The 20,185-nt window shown below is 41.6% G+C and overlaps 1 protein-coding gene across 1 annotated transcript; it reads left to right on the top strand.

The window, feature by feature from the left end:
• The first annotated feature begins 752 nt into the window (after positions 1-752).
• Positions 753-13,352, top strand: LOC138966497 (ankyrin-1-like). Its single transcript, XM_070338766.1, has 3 exons — positions 753-1,597; positions 8,917-9,004; positions 9,418-13,352. Exons 2-3 carry the CDS (start codon positions 8,923-8,925, stop codon positions 11,625-11,627), a joined length of 2,292 nt encoding a protein of 763 aa, XP_070194867.1. The 5' UTR covers positions 753-1,597; positions 8,917-8,922; the 3' UTR covers positions 11,628-13,352.
• The last annotated feature ends 6,833 nt before the right edge of the window (positions 13,353-20,185 follow it).

The following is a 20,185-nucleotide window of genomic DNA, read 5'->3' as shown; positions in this document are numbered from 1 at the left end:
CGGAAATTTTATTTTAATAATAATTTTAATTTTTCTAATTTTCAGAGCTTGTTTTTAATCCGAATATAACATATTTATATGTTTTTGGAATCAGAAAATGATGAAGAATAAGATGAACGTAAATTTGGATCGTTTTAAAAACAAATTATTTTTTTTACAATTTTCAGATTTTTAATGACCAAAGTCATTAACTGATTTTTAAGCCACCATGCTGAAATGCAATACCGAAGTCCGGCCTTCGTCGAAGATTGCTTGGCCAAAATTTCAATCAATTTGATTGAAAAATGAGGGTGTGACAGTGCCGCCTCAACTTTTACAAAAAGCCGGATATGACGTCATCAAAGGTATTTATCGAAAAAAAGAAAAAAACGTCCATTTACAGGAACTCTCATGTCAAATTTCATAAAGATCGGTCCAGTAGTTTGGTCTGAATCGCTCTACACACACACGCACAGACAGACAGACACACACACATACACCACGACCCTCGTCTCGATTCCCCCTCTACGTCAAAACATTTAGTCAAAACTTGACTAAATGTAAAAACTGTCATATTTTCCAAAAATACTGGTCCAAATAGACGATTTTCGGAATAACTTGCAAGCGTTGTGGGAGACGCGGTGCGCGCACTACCCACTGAACCACGTCAGTCCCTGAAAATTAACCTCACATGATTCATGTACGACAAAAGGGCCGAAGGAAACCCGGATGCATGAGTGACACTGCCGAATAAAACACGCAGCTGTGCGAAGCACACCCGAAGTGCACTGGAGGTCTGTTTCAATGTACATTCATTGCGCCTTTTCTTTCCAAACAGGTTTCATACACAGTGGTGTTTTTTTCCCCTTCTCTTTCTCGTTTTCTTCGGGCAAAGTAAAACATCATTCTTCCCGTCCAGGCGGTTACACCGGAAAAGAGCACCCTTCTAACCAGTGATAAGAGCACCCTTCTGCCTGGGCACAGGCCACTTCTGAAGCCTGGTTGCTCACTGTGCAGAGTTGGAATATTTGGCTGCACTGAAAGTACTTGACACCATGTGATAGAAACGAAGTCGATATAGCAGCTGAAGAACTATGACTGTGGTTGTCGTTTGTTCCCACTACTGGGCCTGTGAGTGTCTTGATGTGTCAGTATGGTATCAAATTAATATGGTGCACTTGGATCTCTGTGGTGTATGTTCCCAGCAAACCTGTGTGTGACTTGATGTGTCAGTATGGTATCAAATTAATATGGTGCACTTGGATCTCTGTGGTGTATGTTCCCAGCAAACCTGTGTGTGACTTGATGTGTCAGTATGGTATCAAATTAACATGGTGCGCTTGGATCTCCGTGGTGCATGTTCCCAGCAAACCTGTGTGTGACTTGATGTGTCAGTATGGTATCAAATTAACATGGTGCGCTTGGATCTTCGTGGTGCATGTTCCCAGCAAACCTGTGTGTGACTTGATGTGTCAGTATGGTATCAAATTAACATGGTCTACTGGGATCTTCGTGGTGTATGTTACCAGCAAACCTGTGTGGCATGAGGAGAGTAAATGGCGTATAACTGACTTGTGGAGCTGGTACTGTGCATCCGAGTGACACTGTCTCATTTAAGGTACGATTAAGTGTAGCCTGATATGTGTGTTCTTCGATACCAATCTAACACTGATGATCAAGGGTTGAATGTAACATCAATCTGGTCTAGTCTCTCTCTCTCTCTCTCTCTCTCTCTCTCTCTCTCTCTCTCTCTCTCTCTCTCTCTCTTACCCTCTCTCTTACCCTCTCTCTCTATTTCTCTCATGTTATCTCTCACTGGCTATATGCCCCTCCCCTCCCCCTCCACCTCACTCTACCTCCTCTCCCTCCCCACTCTCCATCTCTGTCTGTGAATTTCAGAGTGTGGGTGTATGTAACCTATATCGTAATGGGTCATATTTATACCTAGAAAAGTAACAGCAAGATTGCCGTCACAACATACTTGCCTAGATTAAGTTGCTGACAATGATTCCTCTGACATGAAGTACCCTGACAGGGAACTTAAACATAGTTCGCCTAAGGCGCCATTTTGGAAAATTTTCTGACGATTGGGACCTTTAAAAGTTTAAGGGACAATCGCCGTACTATAATTTAGAAACACCTGCAATGATTTGCTCAGAACGGCGCCGAAACTATGGGAAATAATTAAATGAATTTTAATCAGCGAGCGGTTTGCTTCGCCCAACTCTCCTGTGTCAGGAGCCGGATTCCGTTCGTCATCATATTCTAGTGTGTCCTCATGATAGATGCCCATTCGTCAAAGCAGAATTAGACCGTTAGATTGAGGAAGTCAAACCTACAGTCTTGCAAACACATGAATATTTCGAGGCATAAAGGGCTAAAACGCTTCGCATAAACTAAACAAACACACAGACCGTTGAATAATATGACGGTCTGAAATGACTACCAAACACAGCATTCATGTTTGAAAAATAGAACGCTCGAACACACGTTCTAAGACCTTCTTCGTTTGTGTTGTCATGTATTTAACACCCACAACTCAAGCTGTAGCTCTCGGCTCAATTTCAAATATGTATCTCTAGGAATAACGCATGAAATACTCAGGGGCGAAAGGTAGGACGAACATTAGAACTGGAGCAAAAAGGCGTCACAATGAGAATCACAGTCTGGGATTCCCACTCAAAACACAGTTAAACGTTTATTTTAAGGTATTCCTGGTGTGTGGTCACATAATTACAAACCACGACCTTAAAGGTCCTTGTCTACATTTTTATACCGAAATCGCCATTTGACCATTAAAATGCAGAGTCTATAATCTACAAATATCAACAATATGAACTCTGGCTACGAAGCATGCGTTGTCAAGCTAAAGTGGTGTGTGCTGGTCTGCAGCTGTGTCAGTGGACAAGGGTACAGCTGTACCGGGCTGCATCAAAACATGTACTCTGCCAAAACAAGCTCGGTGAACTGTGAGTGAGGACGATGCGTGCGTGTGGACTGCATGTTTATGCTTGTGTTTTGTGCGGTTTGTATTGAGATTCAGCAATCAGCAATCGCCGTTTATACGCTGATTCTCGTTCTGCTTGTTTATGCTGACTCATTGTAAAGTTACGAACAATAGGCAGTCTTATCTGTTGTACTAGCAAACTAGCCTGGGCCCTGTCTCAGTGCGTTTTGTAGTGTGTTTTTCTTTGGTTTTTTTCCCTTGTTCTCCAGTACAACATATTCTAATCAGATAAAGAGTCACGTCATGAATTTTTCAAAAACATGTTGTCTATTCACATATGCACAGCACTACACATTTTCAAGTGTTTTCCTTGAATTCAAGCCATAATATTTTGGCTTTTTCTTTATTCCCTCTCGTCAGTTTCTTCTATTTGTTACATTACTTTTAATGAATCAACATTTTCCTTCATTTTTTGTGACAATGTTCTGGGACCCCCCAACTGTAATATATGCGAACATGGAACTGCCGGCGCTGGTCTCTTTTCTTTTTGAAGTTTTACAGAGATCTGTAACCTGAATGAGTGGTAGTAGTGTAACACAGTATAGAGCCAGCGTGGGTATGTTCCAGCCCAAGGCGGTTCAACTGTCTAATAGAAAATTATTTTTCCTCGCTGCTGATTTAGTTGTTCCGTTTTTTGTGTTGTTTGTTTGTGGATATAAATACTTAAAGTTGGCCTTATTCCTTTATGTGTGTATGAAATGTAAAAACGATTATTCTTCAAATATGCGAAGGTGTGGAGTATTGTTAAAAGAAGTGAATGCAGAGCTTAAAGGTAAACGCGTCTGTATATCAGAACGTTCTGGAGATTGTTCATTTTTCATGTGTTTTGGAATAATGTGTATAATAGAAATTATGTTGATCTTAGCAGGCGATGTTCATGTGAACCCCGGGCCGGTCAAGGAAAAGTTTAAGAAATTATCTATCATTCACTTAAACGTACGAAGCCTTAGAAATAAATTAGACATTTTAGAAGTTCAGGTTCAAGATTTTGATATTGTGACATTATCGGAAACATGGCTGTCTAATATAGTAAATAATGATGATTTGTATTTGTCAGGGTTTAATTTACCGATAAGGCAAGATAGACCAAATAACCCCCATGGAGGCGTTGCAGTATATGTAAAAGATAATTTGTATTGTAAAACGAGAAATGATCTCTCCATTCCCGATCTAGAGGCCATTTGGATTGAAACTAAGATACAACAGGAAAGCTTATTAGTTGGAACTTTTTATAGACCGCCTTCTGCAAATGTTGGTTATTGGGACCTGATAGATCAATCAGTTAATGCAGCCGGTATGACTGGTATGAAGTATATTGTTTGTGGTGATTTTAATTCCGATGTTCTTAATAGTACGTGTTTCAATTTGCAAGATATTATGATAAAAAATGGTTTGTTCCAGTTAGTCAAACAACCTACACGAATTACAGAAACAACGTCAACGTGCATAGATTTGATTTTGACACCAAGCCCTGATATTGTTGAAGAAATTCAGGTTTTACCGCCAATCTGCAGTGACCATTCGGTCCCGCTTGCAATTGTTAAAGGAAATAGTATAGGCAAAGCAAGTTATAAACGGTTGATTTATAATTATTCCAAATTGGACGTTGTCAGTTTAAAGGAAAAATTATGTAATGTGGATTGGACGAGTATGGTCTCACTCAGTTCGATTGACGAAGCAGCAGAGGCATTTTCGGATACCCTAATGGATATGGTTACACAGTGTATGCCAGTTAAAGAAATAACTGTGAGAGAAGCGGATACACCCTGGATGACTGACGGTATTAAACGACTGATTGATAAAAAGAAAAAGATACACACATTAGCAAAACTATTGAATTCTGTTTGGATCTGGGATTTTTTCCGAAGAATTCGCAATAAATTAACTGATGTTATTCGATTGAGGAAAGCAGAATATTTAAAAGAATTGGATAATCGTGTTAGTTCACAAGACTGTTTTGGCAATAAAGATTGGTGGAAATTAGTAAAGTCGTTTATGTCACGCAAAGGTATGTCTTCAAATGAATTTCCTCCCATCGAAAACAATGGCCGTGTTTATTATTCCAATGTAGAAAAAGCAACAGTATTCAATGAATGTTTTGTAAAACAATCGGTATTGGATGATGATGATGATGAAGTTCCTGAAGTTAGAGAACAGAATACCACCATTGATTTTTTTATTATTGATGCTGCACACGTGCTTACTATGTTGAAGAATCTTGATGTACGCAAAGCCTCTGGTCCTGATTCTGTTTCAAATAGAGTTCTGGTTGCATGTGCAGATATTATTGCGATGCCACTCACTGCATTATTCAACAGATCTCTCGAAGAAGCCACAGTTCCTGCAATATGGAAGATAGCTAATGTAATTCCGATATATAAAAAAGGTGAAAAGGAATTATGTTCAAATTACCGACCAATATCACTTCTTAGCTGTGTAGGTAAAGTTATGGAAAGGTACGTGTGTACAATGTCACGTGTTTGCTTATTTGAAGGAGTATAACCTGTTAACACCAGTTCAGTCCGGTTTTATTCCATGTGATTCAACTGTATACCAACTCATTTGTTTGTATAATGATATATGCAAAGCTTCTGATGATAAGAAGGAATATAGCTCAGTTGGTAGCGCGCTGGATTTGTATTCAGTTGGCCGCTGTCAGCGTGAGTTCGATCCCAGGTTCGGCGGAAATTTATTTCACAGAGTCAACTTTGTGTGCAGACTCTCTTCGGTGTCCGAACCTCCCCCCGTGTACACTACATTGGGTGTGCACGTTAAAGATCCCACGATTGACAAAAGGGTCTTTCCTGGCAAAATTGCTTAGGCACAGTTAATAATTGTCTACCTATACCCGTGTGACTTGGAATGATAGGCCGTGAAAGGTAAATATGCGCCGAAATAGCTGCAATCTACTGGCCGTATAAAATTTCATCTCACACGGCATCACTGCAGAGCGCCTAGAACTGTACCCACGGAATATGCGCGATATAAGACTCATTGATTGATTGATTGATAAGATAACATCACAGGCGATTTTCTTTGACGTGTCAAAAGCTTTCGACAGAGTTTGGCACAAGGGTTTGATGAAAAAGTTATACGCTATTGGCATAAGGGGACAGTTGTATTTTTGGTTTGATAATTATTTGAGGGAAAGAAAACAATGTGTTGTGGTAAAAGGTTGTAAGTCACAGTTTTTGCCGGTTTCTGCGGGTGTTCCCCAAGGGTCAGTATTAGGACCTCTCCTCTTTTTGGTTTATATAAACGACATTGTTGATAATATTGAATCAGTGATTAAACTATTTGCAGATGATACCAGCATGTATTTAAGCCTCGATGACCCTTTCCGTAGAACTGAAATACTCAATTCTGATTTAGGTAAGATTGCAAACTGGGCCATTAAATGGAAAGTGAAATTTAATCAGTCGAAAACAGAGTTAATATCCTTTTCCGGTCAAAGATGTATACAGAAATTTCTCCTTGTTTTTGGCGATGTAGCCCTCATAGAAAAAGAAAGTCATAAACATTTAGGTGTTATTTTTCAAGATAATTGTAAATGGGCCTTACACATACAGTCTATTGTGGCAACTTGTCGAGTACTTGTGGCTTGTTTAAAATCTTATAAATATAGGCTCAGTCGAAGATCCCTAGAAGCAATGTATAAATCTTTTATTTTACCTCATTTTGATTATTGTGATGTTGTGTGGGATAATTGTACAAAGAAGCTTTCAGATGAGCTGGAGAAGCTGCAACTCGAATCCATTCGAATTATTGTTGGTGCTGTTAAAGGCACTTCACACGAAAAATTGTATACAGAATCTGGCTTTATACCACTTACAGAGCGAAGACGCCGTCACAAATTAATGTTATATTATAAAATGGTCCACGGCAATGTACCAAATTACCTCAACGTTTTATTGCCACCTCTTGTTTCTGACCTAAATCCCTACCACCACAGACACCCACTAGAGCGTAAGACTCCTCAGTGTAAATCAGATTTGTACAAGTCATCTTTTATTCCTTCTGCAACTAGTCTCTGGAATAAGTTGCCTGAAAATATACAACAATGTGATTCTGTTGGTCTGTTCAAGCGACATTTCACAGCTTTTGATATTTCAATTCCACCATATTACTATTCCCCAAATCGCAAAACTGAAGTTTTGCATTGCAGGTTAAGACTTGGAATGAGTGATTTACAATGTGATATGTTTAATCGCCACCTAGTAAGCAACCCGGAATGTTCTTGTGGTTATTTTGCTGAAACTGTTCATCACTATTTGCTATCATGTCCCCTGTTTAATGATGCAAGAACCGCAACAATCGGTACATTAGCTCCAGAATTTGTTAATATTGACACACTCCTGACAGGTGATTCAAACATTTCCATATTTGAAAATAGTGCTATTTTTGTTGTTGTCCAAAGCTATATTGAGAAATCAAACCGCTTTGGGACACCTTAGTTCGATGTTGGTGTGGGTTTTTCTAAATATATTACTTGGGGCCCATCTTTTTTTTGATATTTTGTTGTGTCTTTCGTTCTCGTTTTGTATTTGTTTTCGTTTTCGGTATTGACACAGATTGTGTTCGATAATTCAAACTAAGTTTTCCTTGCTGTTTTTCTCCTTTTCTTTTTTTTCCTTTTTTTTATTTTTTTATTTTTTTATTTGTTTTATTTTTTTTTATATATATTTTTGTTTTGTTGTGGTCTCATCTCTTTTTTCAAAAATGTGTCGCATTGATCATAATCCGCCATGAAATTTCAGGAATGTTTATGTGAGCACTTACCATAAGTTTTAAACTTGTTGTGCTCCTTCTTAATGATGTTGTTATATTATCATGTGTCTGTTTACGAATAAAATACTGTTTAAAGGAAATATCAACAATACACCCCCTTTCGATCAGGAAAGACGAAGCCAGTGCAGCCGTTTGAAAATTCATTGTTGTATTCCAGCGTAGTACTCATAGTAGGATATCCTTATTTGGAAAATGCCAAGCGCAAAACTCCTCTCAAATCCCGTGCATTTCGTGCGTTTATAAAAAAAGCGTGGATAGCGCTCCAGTGTCAAACTGTTGCTGCACTTGTTTGGGCGTGGCTATAAGCATAGTGACATGAATTTGATTGGTCAGTATTTTTAGGCAAAGCACATGTTCTCAGCAAACAGAAAACAAAATATTGGAAGCGTGAGTCACGCTACCCAAAAATAACATCTTTTTTTACATATATTTTTTTTTCTATAATTTTTTTCCCCATGGTTCATTCATCATTTGACATAATTTTGTATCGAAATCTAACCATAAGATTATTAAAAAAAGCAAAAATGTAGACGACCACCTTTAACTGTATAGCTCTTGGGGCGATGAGAGACAGTTGTCTTGTTAGACATTGTCACTTTAAATTAGCTTTGAAAATTGTTTGACTTATGAAGAGTAGTGTGGTAGTATAAAATTGTTTGGGGCATGACTATAGCTGATTGTGCTTCTAGACGTTGCTCTCGGGTGATTATCGACGGAGTTCAGCTTCATATTCTCCAGAGCTGGGTACCATTTTGTGACATGAATTCTCAGTCCTGAGGTTTACTGATTATAATGTATGTCACAAGCACATGCTCTTACAAGCCCCAAATCACCATTACCTTCAGTCGACGTGCGGTGATACATATGCCCTTAGACCTTCTCTACAAATAGACGAGGGGCATCCCGGACTGAAACTAGAATACGGGATTGTGGGAAACTGTTCAAGAGTTTACGATTCAAAACCTTTGGAATAAAATTAAATTAATACAATACAAGAATAACGAGTTAAGAAAAAAACAGGGATTGTCGCTTCATGAGTTTCTCTCAAAACAAGCTGCGGTCACGCATGACTGGGCCTTAGCTGGTACGTATTGGCCTCTAATCTTTTCCTTGATTTGGATGTTTGCCCTCCTCTGTTTCAGACAAACATGACTGACACAGGCGACCAGGCCATTCCACAAGGAGCAGGCGTCCTTCACACACGTCCACGTGATGCTTTTCCTCCTCCTGGTAATCTCCCTTACTTCTCTGAACCTCTTTTGTGTTGAAAACCATTAGATGTATTGTGTGATATGCGAACAACAGTAAGAAAGTGTATTGTTTGTTTTTAATGGGGATTTTTGTGTGAACAGCACATAATGTAGATCCATAATATATATGCAATTGCTTGTTGAAAGTTCTTGATGGTGAAAAGGGCTTCATATACCCATAACTGCTTGTACAAATTTACTAGTTTTTATCACCAATGCTTTTCAACAAGCAATTATGGTCTTTTTATATAATTAGATTTTGTCTTACTCTTTAACATTACGATGTTATTTGGTATCTTAGAGGCTTCCATCTATGTGCGTTCGCTACATGTTGAATGGTTACACATAATATTCATTCAGACAATTCACGGGGATTTCTTTGTCGTCTTCCAGGGGAGCTGAAAGCCACACAACAGACATCGGTGCTAAAACCCGAAGAAAGGGCTGGTGTTCATGGACCTAAAAAGAGCACTCCATCCCCTAGGGACGTCACGTCAGGGACAAACTCAGAATCAAAGTCTGATAACGTCACTTTGACGCTCCAGGAGGCGCGTCGTCAAGGGGTCAGGGTCATGCTTGAGACAATCCTGTCCATTGACCCAGACGCATTGAACGAGACAGACGAACACGATCAGACCGTTCTGCACATTGCCGCTGCTCGGGGTGACATGGACATTGTCAGGATTTTGTTGTCTGCAGGCGCGGACATAGAGGGAACACAGTTTCACCCACAGTTTCACCCATCATGGAAAGGTGTAGAAAGGTGGTTCTCTCGTCTAAGTAACAATGTTGCTCTAAGTAAGAATCAGACACCTCTCCACGTGGCCATCAGACACGGACATCAGAACATTGCTCAGTATTTACTCGAACAAGGGGCACAGTTCAACGCCCAGGATAGCCAAGGAACAGCACCTCTGCACTTAGCGAGCTCCCACAACGACGGTGAACTTGTCAGCATTCTTTTGCAGCATGATAGTGCGCTTGATATCTGCAACAACAACGGAGCAACTCCACTCTACGTTGCTGCTGAGCAAGGGCACACGAACATCGTGAAGCTTTTGCTTGATCGCGGTGCAGGCACGGAATTCAGTTCACACGACGGAGCGACGCCACTGTTTAGAGCTGCCGAATATGGACACACAGACATCGTCACGCTTCTTCTCCAGCATGGATCCAACACTGAAACGCCATGTCGTTCCACCTCTTTGTCTAAGACACCCCTGTTCGCTGCGTCTTCGCGCGGACACACAGAGATCGTCAGATTTCTGCTGGATCACGGTGCAGAGAAAAATGTCACACGAGAAGATGGTGCAACACCCCTGTACGTGGCTGCCCGAAACGGACACACAGACATTGTAAGGATGCTTCTTGAGCACGATGCGGAGAAAAGCTGTGCAGATCAGGATGGACTTACACCACTGTTCCTCGCTGCCGCCAATGGACACACGGACATTGTCCAACTCCTCCTTGATTCCGGTGCAGAGAAAGACGTTACGACCAAAAAAGGAACGACACCACTATTCGCTGCTGCCCACTCGGGGAACACTGATATCGTCGGTTTTCTCCTTCAGTGTAAAGCTGACACTGAAATCCCTCGGCGTGGCAAATTTGGCTTGCGTACACCACTCTTCGCTGCGTCTCGCAACGGGCACACAGAGATCGCCAGCCTTCTTCTGGATCACGGGGCGGATTCAAATTTCAGACGACAAGATGGAGCAACACCCCTACTCATGGCCTCCGAAAAAGGTCACGCCGACATCGTCAGACATCTCGTTCAACATCAGGCAGACACTAATATCCCACAGAATGCAGGATATCAACCATCACCCATCATTGCGTTGTTGAAAGGTGACACAGCAATCGACCACTGGATGAAAGGAACATATAAGCATTTTAAGACAGAAGCAGGAACAACACCACTATTAGCCGCTGCCGAAAAAGGACACACAGACATAATCCGACTGCTCCTCGATCATGGCGCAGAGAAAAACTGTGCAACGGAAAAAGGAACAACAGCACTGTTAGCCGCTGCCCAAGAAGGGCACACAGAGGTGGTGAGACTTCTCCTCCAATATAAGGCAGACACTGAAATCCCGGACGATGCCAAGGATGGCTTGGAAACACCACTCTTCATTGCCTGTCAGAAAGGACACACAGACATCGTCACACTGCTTCTGGATCACGGTGCCGAGAAAGACTCTGTTCGGGCAGGAGGAGCAATACCCTCACCCCTGGCTGCCACCTTCAAGTTGATCTTTGATAACCGAGAGGAGAAGGACAACACGCGACCAACTGGACGGACACCGCTTCACGCGGCTGCCGAGCGCGGACACAAGAATGTGGTCAAGGTCCTGTTGCAGTGGGAGGCCGACGTGAACCGTCAGACTGACCTGTTGGAAACACCACTTCACTTGGTCGCTGACGGTGGACGCGTTGACATTGCAATGTTACTCATTTCGCGTGGGGCCGATATCAGCATGGAGGACATGTGGGGACAAACACCTATGATCAGGGCTGGAAACAGAAAACATACTCACCTCGCCTGCCTTCTGAAGCAAAAAGCAAACCAGAGCAAGTGGGAAGAGGAGAATAACTGCGCATAAGGGGCGGGGAGATAGCTCAGTCGGTCGCGGCGCTGGCTTTGAAATCAGTCAGTTCGAGACCCACGTTTGGAAAAGGGATTCATTTCCCAGGCTCAACTTTGTGCTGACCCTCCTCGTTGTTCGATCATCCCCGTGTGCGTGTGATAAAGATCCCAGGGTCATGGTGAAAGTCTCAGGTCTTGGAAAACACGAATTTACGCATGAAGGAAAAAGAGACTGAACAAATAATGGGTAGCGCGATATCCCTTGTGATAGCAGCCCGAATTTTCTTGAGGAAAATAGGAAAATAAAACAAAAGCAAATAAAATAACATAAATCGGCTCGCCCTACATTAACCTAGTGCCTTTTTGAAAACCAAAAATGCAAACACAAACGCTCTTTCTCAAATTACAACCCATTTTTTAAAATATACCCTGAAGAGTGAACAAATGACCCAGATTTGATCAACTATTACGAATTTTGGTTATTTTTGATCAAGCGAATTCCTTTATTTTCCAGGTGCATCGACAATAGGTTGTTCAACGGACATGTAAATAACGTGGACAAACAACTCAACAGGGTTATACCTCCATAGTTACCTGGGTTTCCTATATCACCCTTCTTTTTATGTACAGCTGTATATGTTACAAGACGAGTGGTATTTACACCCCCGGTATAGGGGTGTGTATAGGATTCGGTCGATGTGTTTGTGTGTTTGTGTTCGCATATAGATCTCAAGAATGAACGGACCGATCGTCACCAAACTTGGTGAACAGGTTCTATACATTCCTGAGACGGTCCTTACACAAATTGGGACCAGTCAAACACACGGTTAGGGAGTTATTGGTGGATTAAGATTCTACAAGGACTTATAGAGGGACATATTAATGGTCAAAGGGAAATAACCTTCTCAGTTGGTGGCAGTGAGAATGGTTATTTCCCTTTGACCAACGGGGGTGTTATTCCTACCTCGGAGGAATTTCTTGTTTTTTTTACATTTAGTCAAGTTTTGACTAAATGTTTTAACATAGAGGGGGGGAATCGAGACGAGGGTCGTGGTGTATGTGTGTGTGTGTGTGTGTGTGTGTGTGTGTGTGTGTGTGTGTGTGTGTGTGTGTGTGTGTGTGTGTGTGTGTCTTTCTGTCTGTCTGTCTGTCTGTGTGTGTGTGTAGAGCGATTCAGACAAAACTACTGGGCCGATCTTTATGAAATTTGACATGAGAGTTCCTGGGTAAGATATCCCCGGACGTTTGTACATTTAGTCAAGTTATGACTAAATGTTTTAACATCGAGGGGGGAATCGAGACGAGGGTCGTGGTGTATGTGTGTGTGTGTGTGTTTGTTTGTGTGTGTGTGTGTGTGTGTGTGTGTGTGTGTGTGTGTGTGTATGTGTGTGTGTGTGTGTGTGTGTGTGTGTGTGTGTGTGTGTGTGTGTGTGTGCGTGCGTGTAGAGCGATTCAGACCAAACTACTGGACCGATCTTTATGAAATTTGACACGAGAGTTCCTGGGTATGATATCCTCAGACGTTTTTTTTCATTTGTTTGATAAATGTCTTTGATGACGTCATATCCGGCTTTTTGTGAAAGTTGAGGCGGCACTGTCACGCCCTCATTTTTCAACCAAATTGGTTGAAATTTTGGTCAAGTAATGTTCGACGAAGCCCGGACTTCGGTATTGCATTTCAGCGTGGTGGCTTAAAAATTAATTACTGACTTTGGTCATTAAAAATCTGAAAATTGTAAAACGATCCAAATTTACGTTCATCTTATTCTCCATCATTTGCTGATTCCAAAAAACATATAAATATGTTATATTTGGATTAACAACAAGCTCTGAAAATTAAATATATAAAAATTATTATCAAAATTAAATTGTCGAAATCAATTTAAAAACACTTTCATCTTATTCCTTGTCGGTGCCCGGGTAGCTCAGGTGGTAGAGCACTGGACTTGTGATCGAAAGGTCGCTGGTTCGAATCCGGGCCGGGACGGACACAGGTCAACTTTATGTGCAGACCCAGAGACGGTATCCATCTCCCACCCCCGTGTCACCACAGTGGCACGTAAAAGACCTCGGTCATTCTGCCATAAGTGCAGATGGCTGATACCACCTAAACACGCATACACTTGTGTATCTCATCTAAAGTCGGGTTAAAACCCGGGAACATGCCCCTAATGGCTTTGCCGTGAGGGCGTAAAACTTGAATTTCTATCTCTCTCTTCCTTGTCGGTTCCTGATTCCAAAAACATATAGATATGATATGTTTGGATTAAAAACACGCTCAGAAAGTTAAAACGAAGAGAGGTACAGAAAAGCGTGCTATCCTTCCCAGCGCAACTACTACCCCGCTCTTCTTGTCAATTTCACTGCCTATGCCGTGAGCGGTGGACTGACGATGCTACGAGTATACGGTCTTGCTGCGTTGCATTGCGTTCTGTGAGTTCGACATCTACTTGACTAAATGTTGTATTTTCGCCTTACGCGACTTGTTTACATTTAGTCAAGTTATGACTAAATGTTTTAACATCGAGGGGGGAATCGAGACGAGGGTCGTGGTGTATGTGTCTGTGCGTGTGTGTGTGTGTGTGTGGAGCGATTCAGACTAAACTACTAGACCGATCTTTATGAAATTTGACATGAGAGTTCCTGGGTATAAAATCCCCAGACGTTTTTTTCATTTTTTCGATAAATGTCTTTTATGACGTCATATCCGGCTTTTCGTGAAAGTTGAGGGGGCACTGTCACGCTCTCATTTTTCAACCAAATGGGTTGAAATTTTGGTCAAGTAATCTCCGACGAAGCCCGGACTTCGGTATTGCATTTCAGCTTGGTGGCTTAAAAACAAGCTCTGAAAATTAAAAATATAAAAACTATGATCAAAATTAAATTGTCGAAATCAATTTAAAAACACTTTCATCTTATTCCTTGTCGGTTCCTGATTCCAAAAACATATAGATATGATATGTTTGGATTGAAAACACGCTCAGAAAGTTAAAACGAAGAGAGGTACAGAAAAGCGTGCTATCCTTCTCAGCCCAACTACTACCCCGCTCTTCTTGTCAATTTCACTGCCTTTGCCATGAGCGGTGGACTGACGATGCTACGAGTATACGGTCTTGCTGCGTTGCATTGCGTTCAGTTTCATTCTGTGAGTTTGACAGCTACTTGACTAAATGTTGTATTTTCTCCTTACGCGACTTGTTTAAATTTTATAAATGGCGTGTATATCAGTGAAGACAAAGCTGGTGAACATCAAGGGACACACGAGCCTATATGTGGTGGGTGAAAAAAGACGTACCACGAACCAGGAGGGCCGGATTATTATGTCTTTTTAATAAAATGTCTGCAACTATACTTGTTATGCCTCCAACAATAGATTACGCTAACATGCTCAACAATAACTAACCTTTTTCTTTTGTTCTCCGCGCAGTCAATTATAAGGTCCGCTATCAAAAACTTCGTGCACAGGCAGCAAAGATATAAAAATAAAGCTCTATACTTTGTGTTACATCATTTCACGATGATTGCAAACAATCTGTCGTATCATCTTCTCCAATTAAGAGGTTTATTGAAGAGAAATGTATATTAGTGCATGAGCACTCCTGAAGAAGTACGCGTGTACCGTTACGGTCGTTAGAGGGTCCCGTAATATTTAACACCAAATATACGTACTACTGTTGTTTGTAAAAATATGTTTTAAACGCTTACTTAATTCTTTTTATGTATTTAAATATTTGTAGAATTTACTGTGTGTGTGTGTGTGTGTGTGTGTGTGTGTGTGTGTGTGTGTGTGTGTGTGTGTGTGTGTGTGTGTGTGTGTGTGTGTGTGTGTGCGTGTGTTTGTGTGTAAGTGTGTATGTGCGCTTGTGTCAGGTTGGGTGTGTGTCAAAATGTGTTGTGCAATATGGCATGAAAATCTTTTTAAATTTGTTGTTAACAATTACAGCTTTGTATTCCATGTTTATTATTTTTTTACGATGTAATTATAGTAAAATAGTCTTATGTTTATTATTTGTTCGACCCTCTTAGGATTATGGAGTTTTATGCACTGCCTTTTATAGTTAACTAAACTTTTGTATTTGAAATAGCCCATTGCAGTTGGTGTAGGCCTTAAGCTTAGTTTAATCGTTTGTCCAGTATTTAATTTAATTCTCTATTTTTGTATGAACTCAAATGTTTAGTGTTCTTAGTATGTCTTGCTAGGCTAAGTTCTATTTAATCAGAGTATGTCTGCGTGTGCTTATACCTAGTGATATTCTAAAGCGCATAGTGCTTTTAGTTATGCGCCATAGAAATGTCCTTAATAAATAAAAATAAATAAATAAATTATCAATTCTGTGTGAGAGAGACATTTACCAGGAAGGTGCATTCATGTTCGGATGACATTCTACTTGCAACTTGTTGTAAAGCTTGTCCTTAACTGGGAGAAGTCGACTACGCAAATTATACTTCGCGAAGCTGGCCGCACGAAGCTTCATCACTGAGTGTTCAGTACAAAGACATCGCAAAGTTTTCGCGAAGTCGATCGACTTCTGGCTCAACTTAAGCCTGTCCTTAATTGGACGAAGTCGACTTCGCGTAGCTCACTTCGCAAAGCTTCCCGAACCAGAATTCGTCCCTTCATTGAGCTACTTTCAGCATAGCTTTGCGAAGTCCAAGGGAATGCACTCTGCTCTTTCGAGTGTGATTTCTACGTTCATCTTGAATCAAAAAGCTTTCTTCTTTAAACAAAAAAAGAACAACTTCGTCACAGCTACGGCGTAGCTTCGCATGTCAAAACTTGCGAAGCGATGTATTGAACGAAGTACTTCGCCGTAGCTGCGGGGTTTTGGTATACAGACTTCGCGAAGCTTCGCGTAGTCGACTTCGTGCTCAATTAAGGGCGGGCTTAAGGACAGGCTTTACTGTGTCAATACTGCTTATCTCAAACAAACAAGCAAACAAACAAATAAACTTCAGGAAACAAGCAAACGAACAAACAACACACCAACATTACTAAAAACAATCACTCTCAGACTCACTCACTCACTCACTCACTTACTCGCTCAAATAACTAACACACAGACCATCTGACTAACTTTAAGCGCAAGCTTGTGGGCCTACGTGATGGTTGGATGTTGCAGTTTCTTGTCTCGGGAAACCAGAGGGTTATTATACGAGACCAGAAGTGCACTAAACTAGAAGTGTTCAACTATCATTACTATCAGTCGACACGCGGTGATACATATGCCCTTTGACCTTTTCCTGGGGGGTATCCCGTACAAAAATTAGAATACAGGATTCTGGGAAAGCTGTTCAAGGGCACTTACGCACTATATTCGATTTTCAATACACGACTCAAAACTTTTGGAATAAATCAAAAAGAATAAAATACAAGAATATAGAGTTCAGAAAAAAAGTTGAACAATTGAGAAAAAAAGTTATACAAAAGTCTTGCTATTTACGGGACTCCTTCTTCTTCTCCTTCTGCGTTCGTGGGCTGAAACTCCCACGTACACTCGTGGTTTTTTTGCACGAGTGGAATTTTACGTGTATGACCGTTTTTTACCCCGCCATTTAGGCAGCCATACGCCGTTTTCGGAGGAAGCATGCTGGGTATTTTCGTGTTTCTATAACCCACCGAACTCTGACATGGATTACAGGATCTTTTTCTTGCGCACTTGGTCTTGTGCTTGCGTATACACACGGGGGTGTTCGGACACCGAGGAGAGTCTGCACACAAAGTTGACTCTGAGAAATAAATCTCTCGCCGAACTTGACGTGGGGACGAACTCACGCTGACAGCTGCCAACTGGATACAAATCCAGCGCGCTACCGACTGAGCTACATCCCCGCCCGGGGGGACTCCAACTTGAGACATCCGGCACTAGAGGCAAACGTTCTACCACCTTGCTTGCCAACCAGGCACACGATAAATAAAAATGAAAATTCAAACTTGAACTGCAAACATACTGTGTGTCGACTCGTCGGTTTCCGAGTTTCTCCGTTCGTATTTGTGTTTTGTACGTGTTCTTGATCTCATCATTACATGTAGTCGCGGTGTTACCCATTGGGCATTACATTTTCACAAAAGCTGGTGTTCCTAAAATAAATAGAATAGGTATAATTCTGGAGAAATTGTCCGCTGGAAGTACTCAATAATTATGCAACCTTTTGATTACTCGATTCATTAGATCATCCAAAACGTTTGGAATGAAGAAAATGAATTAACAAAAACACAAGAATTACGAGTTCAGAAAATTTAAAAAAAATTGAAATAGCCGTCCAAGAGGATCGAACCCGTGACCACCAATGTTAGGAAAAGCCCACACTCACACACACACACACACACTCACACACACACACGCACACACACACACACACACACACACTCACACACACACACTCACACACACACCCACCCACACACACACACACACACACACACACACACACACACACATACAAGGAGACGGTAAAAGGAACAGTATTTTGGTAGACAGCAAGACAGCAAGGCCATTTGCCCAGAAACACAGAAGCAATTACAGATAGATGAAAAGTGTCCAAAGCTTGGTCAGAAGTCGGAAGGTAGCCTCACTCTCGGAGACACACTCGTGTGAGAAGTGGAATTACCCCAAGCAGTCTCTCGCACGGCATTTTCATTCCCTAATTACTTCTACTTCCGCGTGCGACGCTTGGCTAAAACCGCCGTTGTTATAAGCGAATTAAAACATGAATAATTGAATCGCGTAAACACGTATGGATTACCGAAAGGAACGGAAGAATCAAGGACGCTAATTCAAGCTAGCACACGCAATGCCACCCACATAAGAAACATAGATGTTCAGCCGGCAGACACACAGGCATAAAGGCATGCTGGTACGTATTCAGGGATACAGACAAAAAGTCAGACATGTGGACAGGCGGTGAACTAGCCAGAAACTCGCACGCACACACGCGTGTGTGCATGCACGCGCTCTCGCACTCTCGCACTACGCGCGCGCGCACACACACACACACACACACACACACACACACACACACACACACACACACACACACATGTCCAAAATAAATAGACCCAATGTGCAGCCGACCCTGGTGTCGTGTAAATAAATCGTTAAGCCGGTTAACCCCACCCACCCTTCCTATTATTGACGCGATATAACGCAAGGCTGGCATGCTTTAAAACATAACGAGAGTGTAAACAGCAACATGACATAAGTGTTTTTACACCAGGGCCAGTGAGCAAAGCGTTCGTCTTTACCAAATAATTCGACCGAAGTCTGTTTAAGAGCAAAGCAAGCAAGATCTATCAATCATTTTTGTTGTTGTTTCGTCACACTTTTTTTCGGAATGTCTTTTCCCTTTACCCCCTCTTTACACACTTCCGACATTGTTCTTGTCATATGTACGCAAGTCCTGTACACTGACTGAAACTATGCTTCGTGTTCTTACAGGCCACTTAACACTCAGGGACAGTATCTGGTAATAAGATCCTGTACACGTTCACGTTTTGAGTTGTCATGTGAATATTCTTACAAGAAAACATTTGGTGGGCTCCGAACTAATCAATGTGCAAAATAATTGTGATTCGCACTTAACACAGCAGCCCCCTTAATCAAAACCAGCAGCGATAACACCAACCACAGGGCAAATTCACGTTAATTAACGTTTCCCGTTGTCGTTTGAATCTTTGTATAGCCTAATCTCGTCGCCCGCACCAAGCCAAGCATCGGACAGATGGTGGATCGTAAGACAGAGAGAAAGACTCCGGATAAAAATATTAAAGGCCTCAGCGCTGATGCCAGGCAAAGGGATTACGATTGACGTCCACACGGAAGAGACATGAGAAGGACACGTTAATGGTCTATCTAGTCGCGGTGAAGGGGAAAGTAGACCGAGGGGTATGGAAGAATCAGTGTGCAAGGGAGGATGGTAGAGATTAGAGGAATGAGTAAAGGTGAGAAAACGAAACTCAGAGTTGAGAGAGAGAGAGAGAGAGAGAGAGAGAGAGAGAGAGAGAGAGAGAGAGAGAGAGAGAAAGAGTGTGTGTGTGCGTGTGTGTGTGTGTCTGTGTGTGTGTGTGTGTGTGTGTGTGTGTGTGGGGGGGGGTGATGAGAGAGAGAGAGAGAGAAAGAGAGAGAGAGAGATAAGAGAGAAAGAGAGAAAGAGAGAGAGAGAGAGAGAAAGAGAGAGAGAGAGAGACAGACAGACAGACAGACAGACAGACTGACAGATGGACGGACGGAAGTGCGCTGAAAAAAACTGATTCTGTATAAATGTGGACGCCAGAGCAGGCAGATACTGACACAATGACAAACCGAGAAACAGAGAAGATTACAAGGGATTTTCCCGTTAATGTCAAAGTCACTGAAACAAGACATCGGTTACGGCTATGTTTTGTTTAAAAAAACCCAAGAAAGGTCATTTGTTGGAACGTTTGTTATTGACAAAACAATACGCTACAATCACAAATAAGTCGACCCAACGTTTTTTTAAGTGCACAGACAAACAGTAAGTAACAAGAACTTAGCTTGGCTGAGTTTTCGGCCGCTCGCTGGTAAACCGCAAGCGAATGAATGAATGAATCAATCA

The sequence above is a fragment of the Littorina saxatilis genome, linkage group LG5 (assembly GCF_037325665.1).
Source record: "Littorina saxatilis isolate snail1 linkage group LG5, US_GU_Lsax_2.0, whole genome shotgun sequence".
NCBI lineage: Eukaryota > Metazoa > Mollusca > Gastropoda > Littorinimorpha > Littorinidae > Littorina > Littorina saxatilis.
The sequence above is the reverse complement of the archived record's forward strand: the minus strand, read 5'-3'. Positions and strand labels throughout refer to the sequence as shown.

Coding starts and splice junctions, on each gene's coding strand:
- LOC138966497 (XM_070338766.1), top strand. CDS start 8,923: ATGACTGACACAGGCGACCAGGCCATTCCACAAGGAGCAGGCGTCCTT. Junction 9,005..9,417: donor TGATGCTTTTCCTCCTCCTG/GTAATCTCCCTT, acceptor GTCGTCTTCCAG/GGGAGCTGAAAGCCACACAA.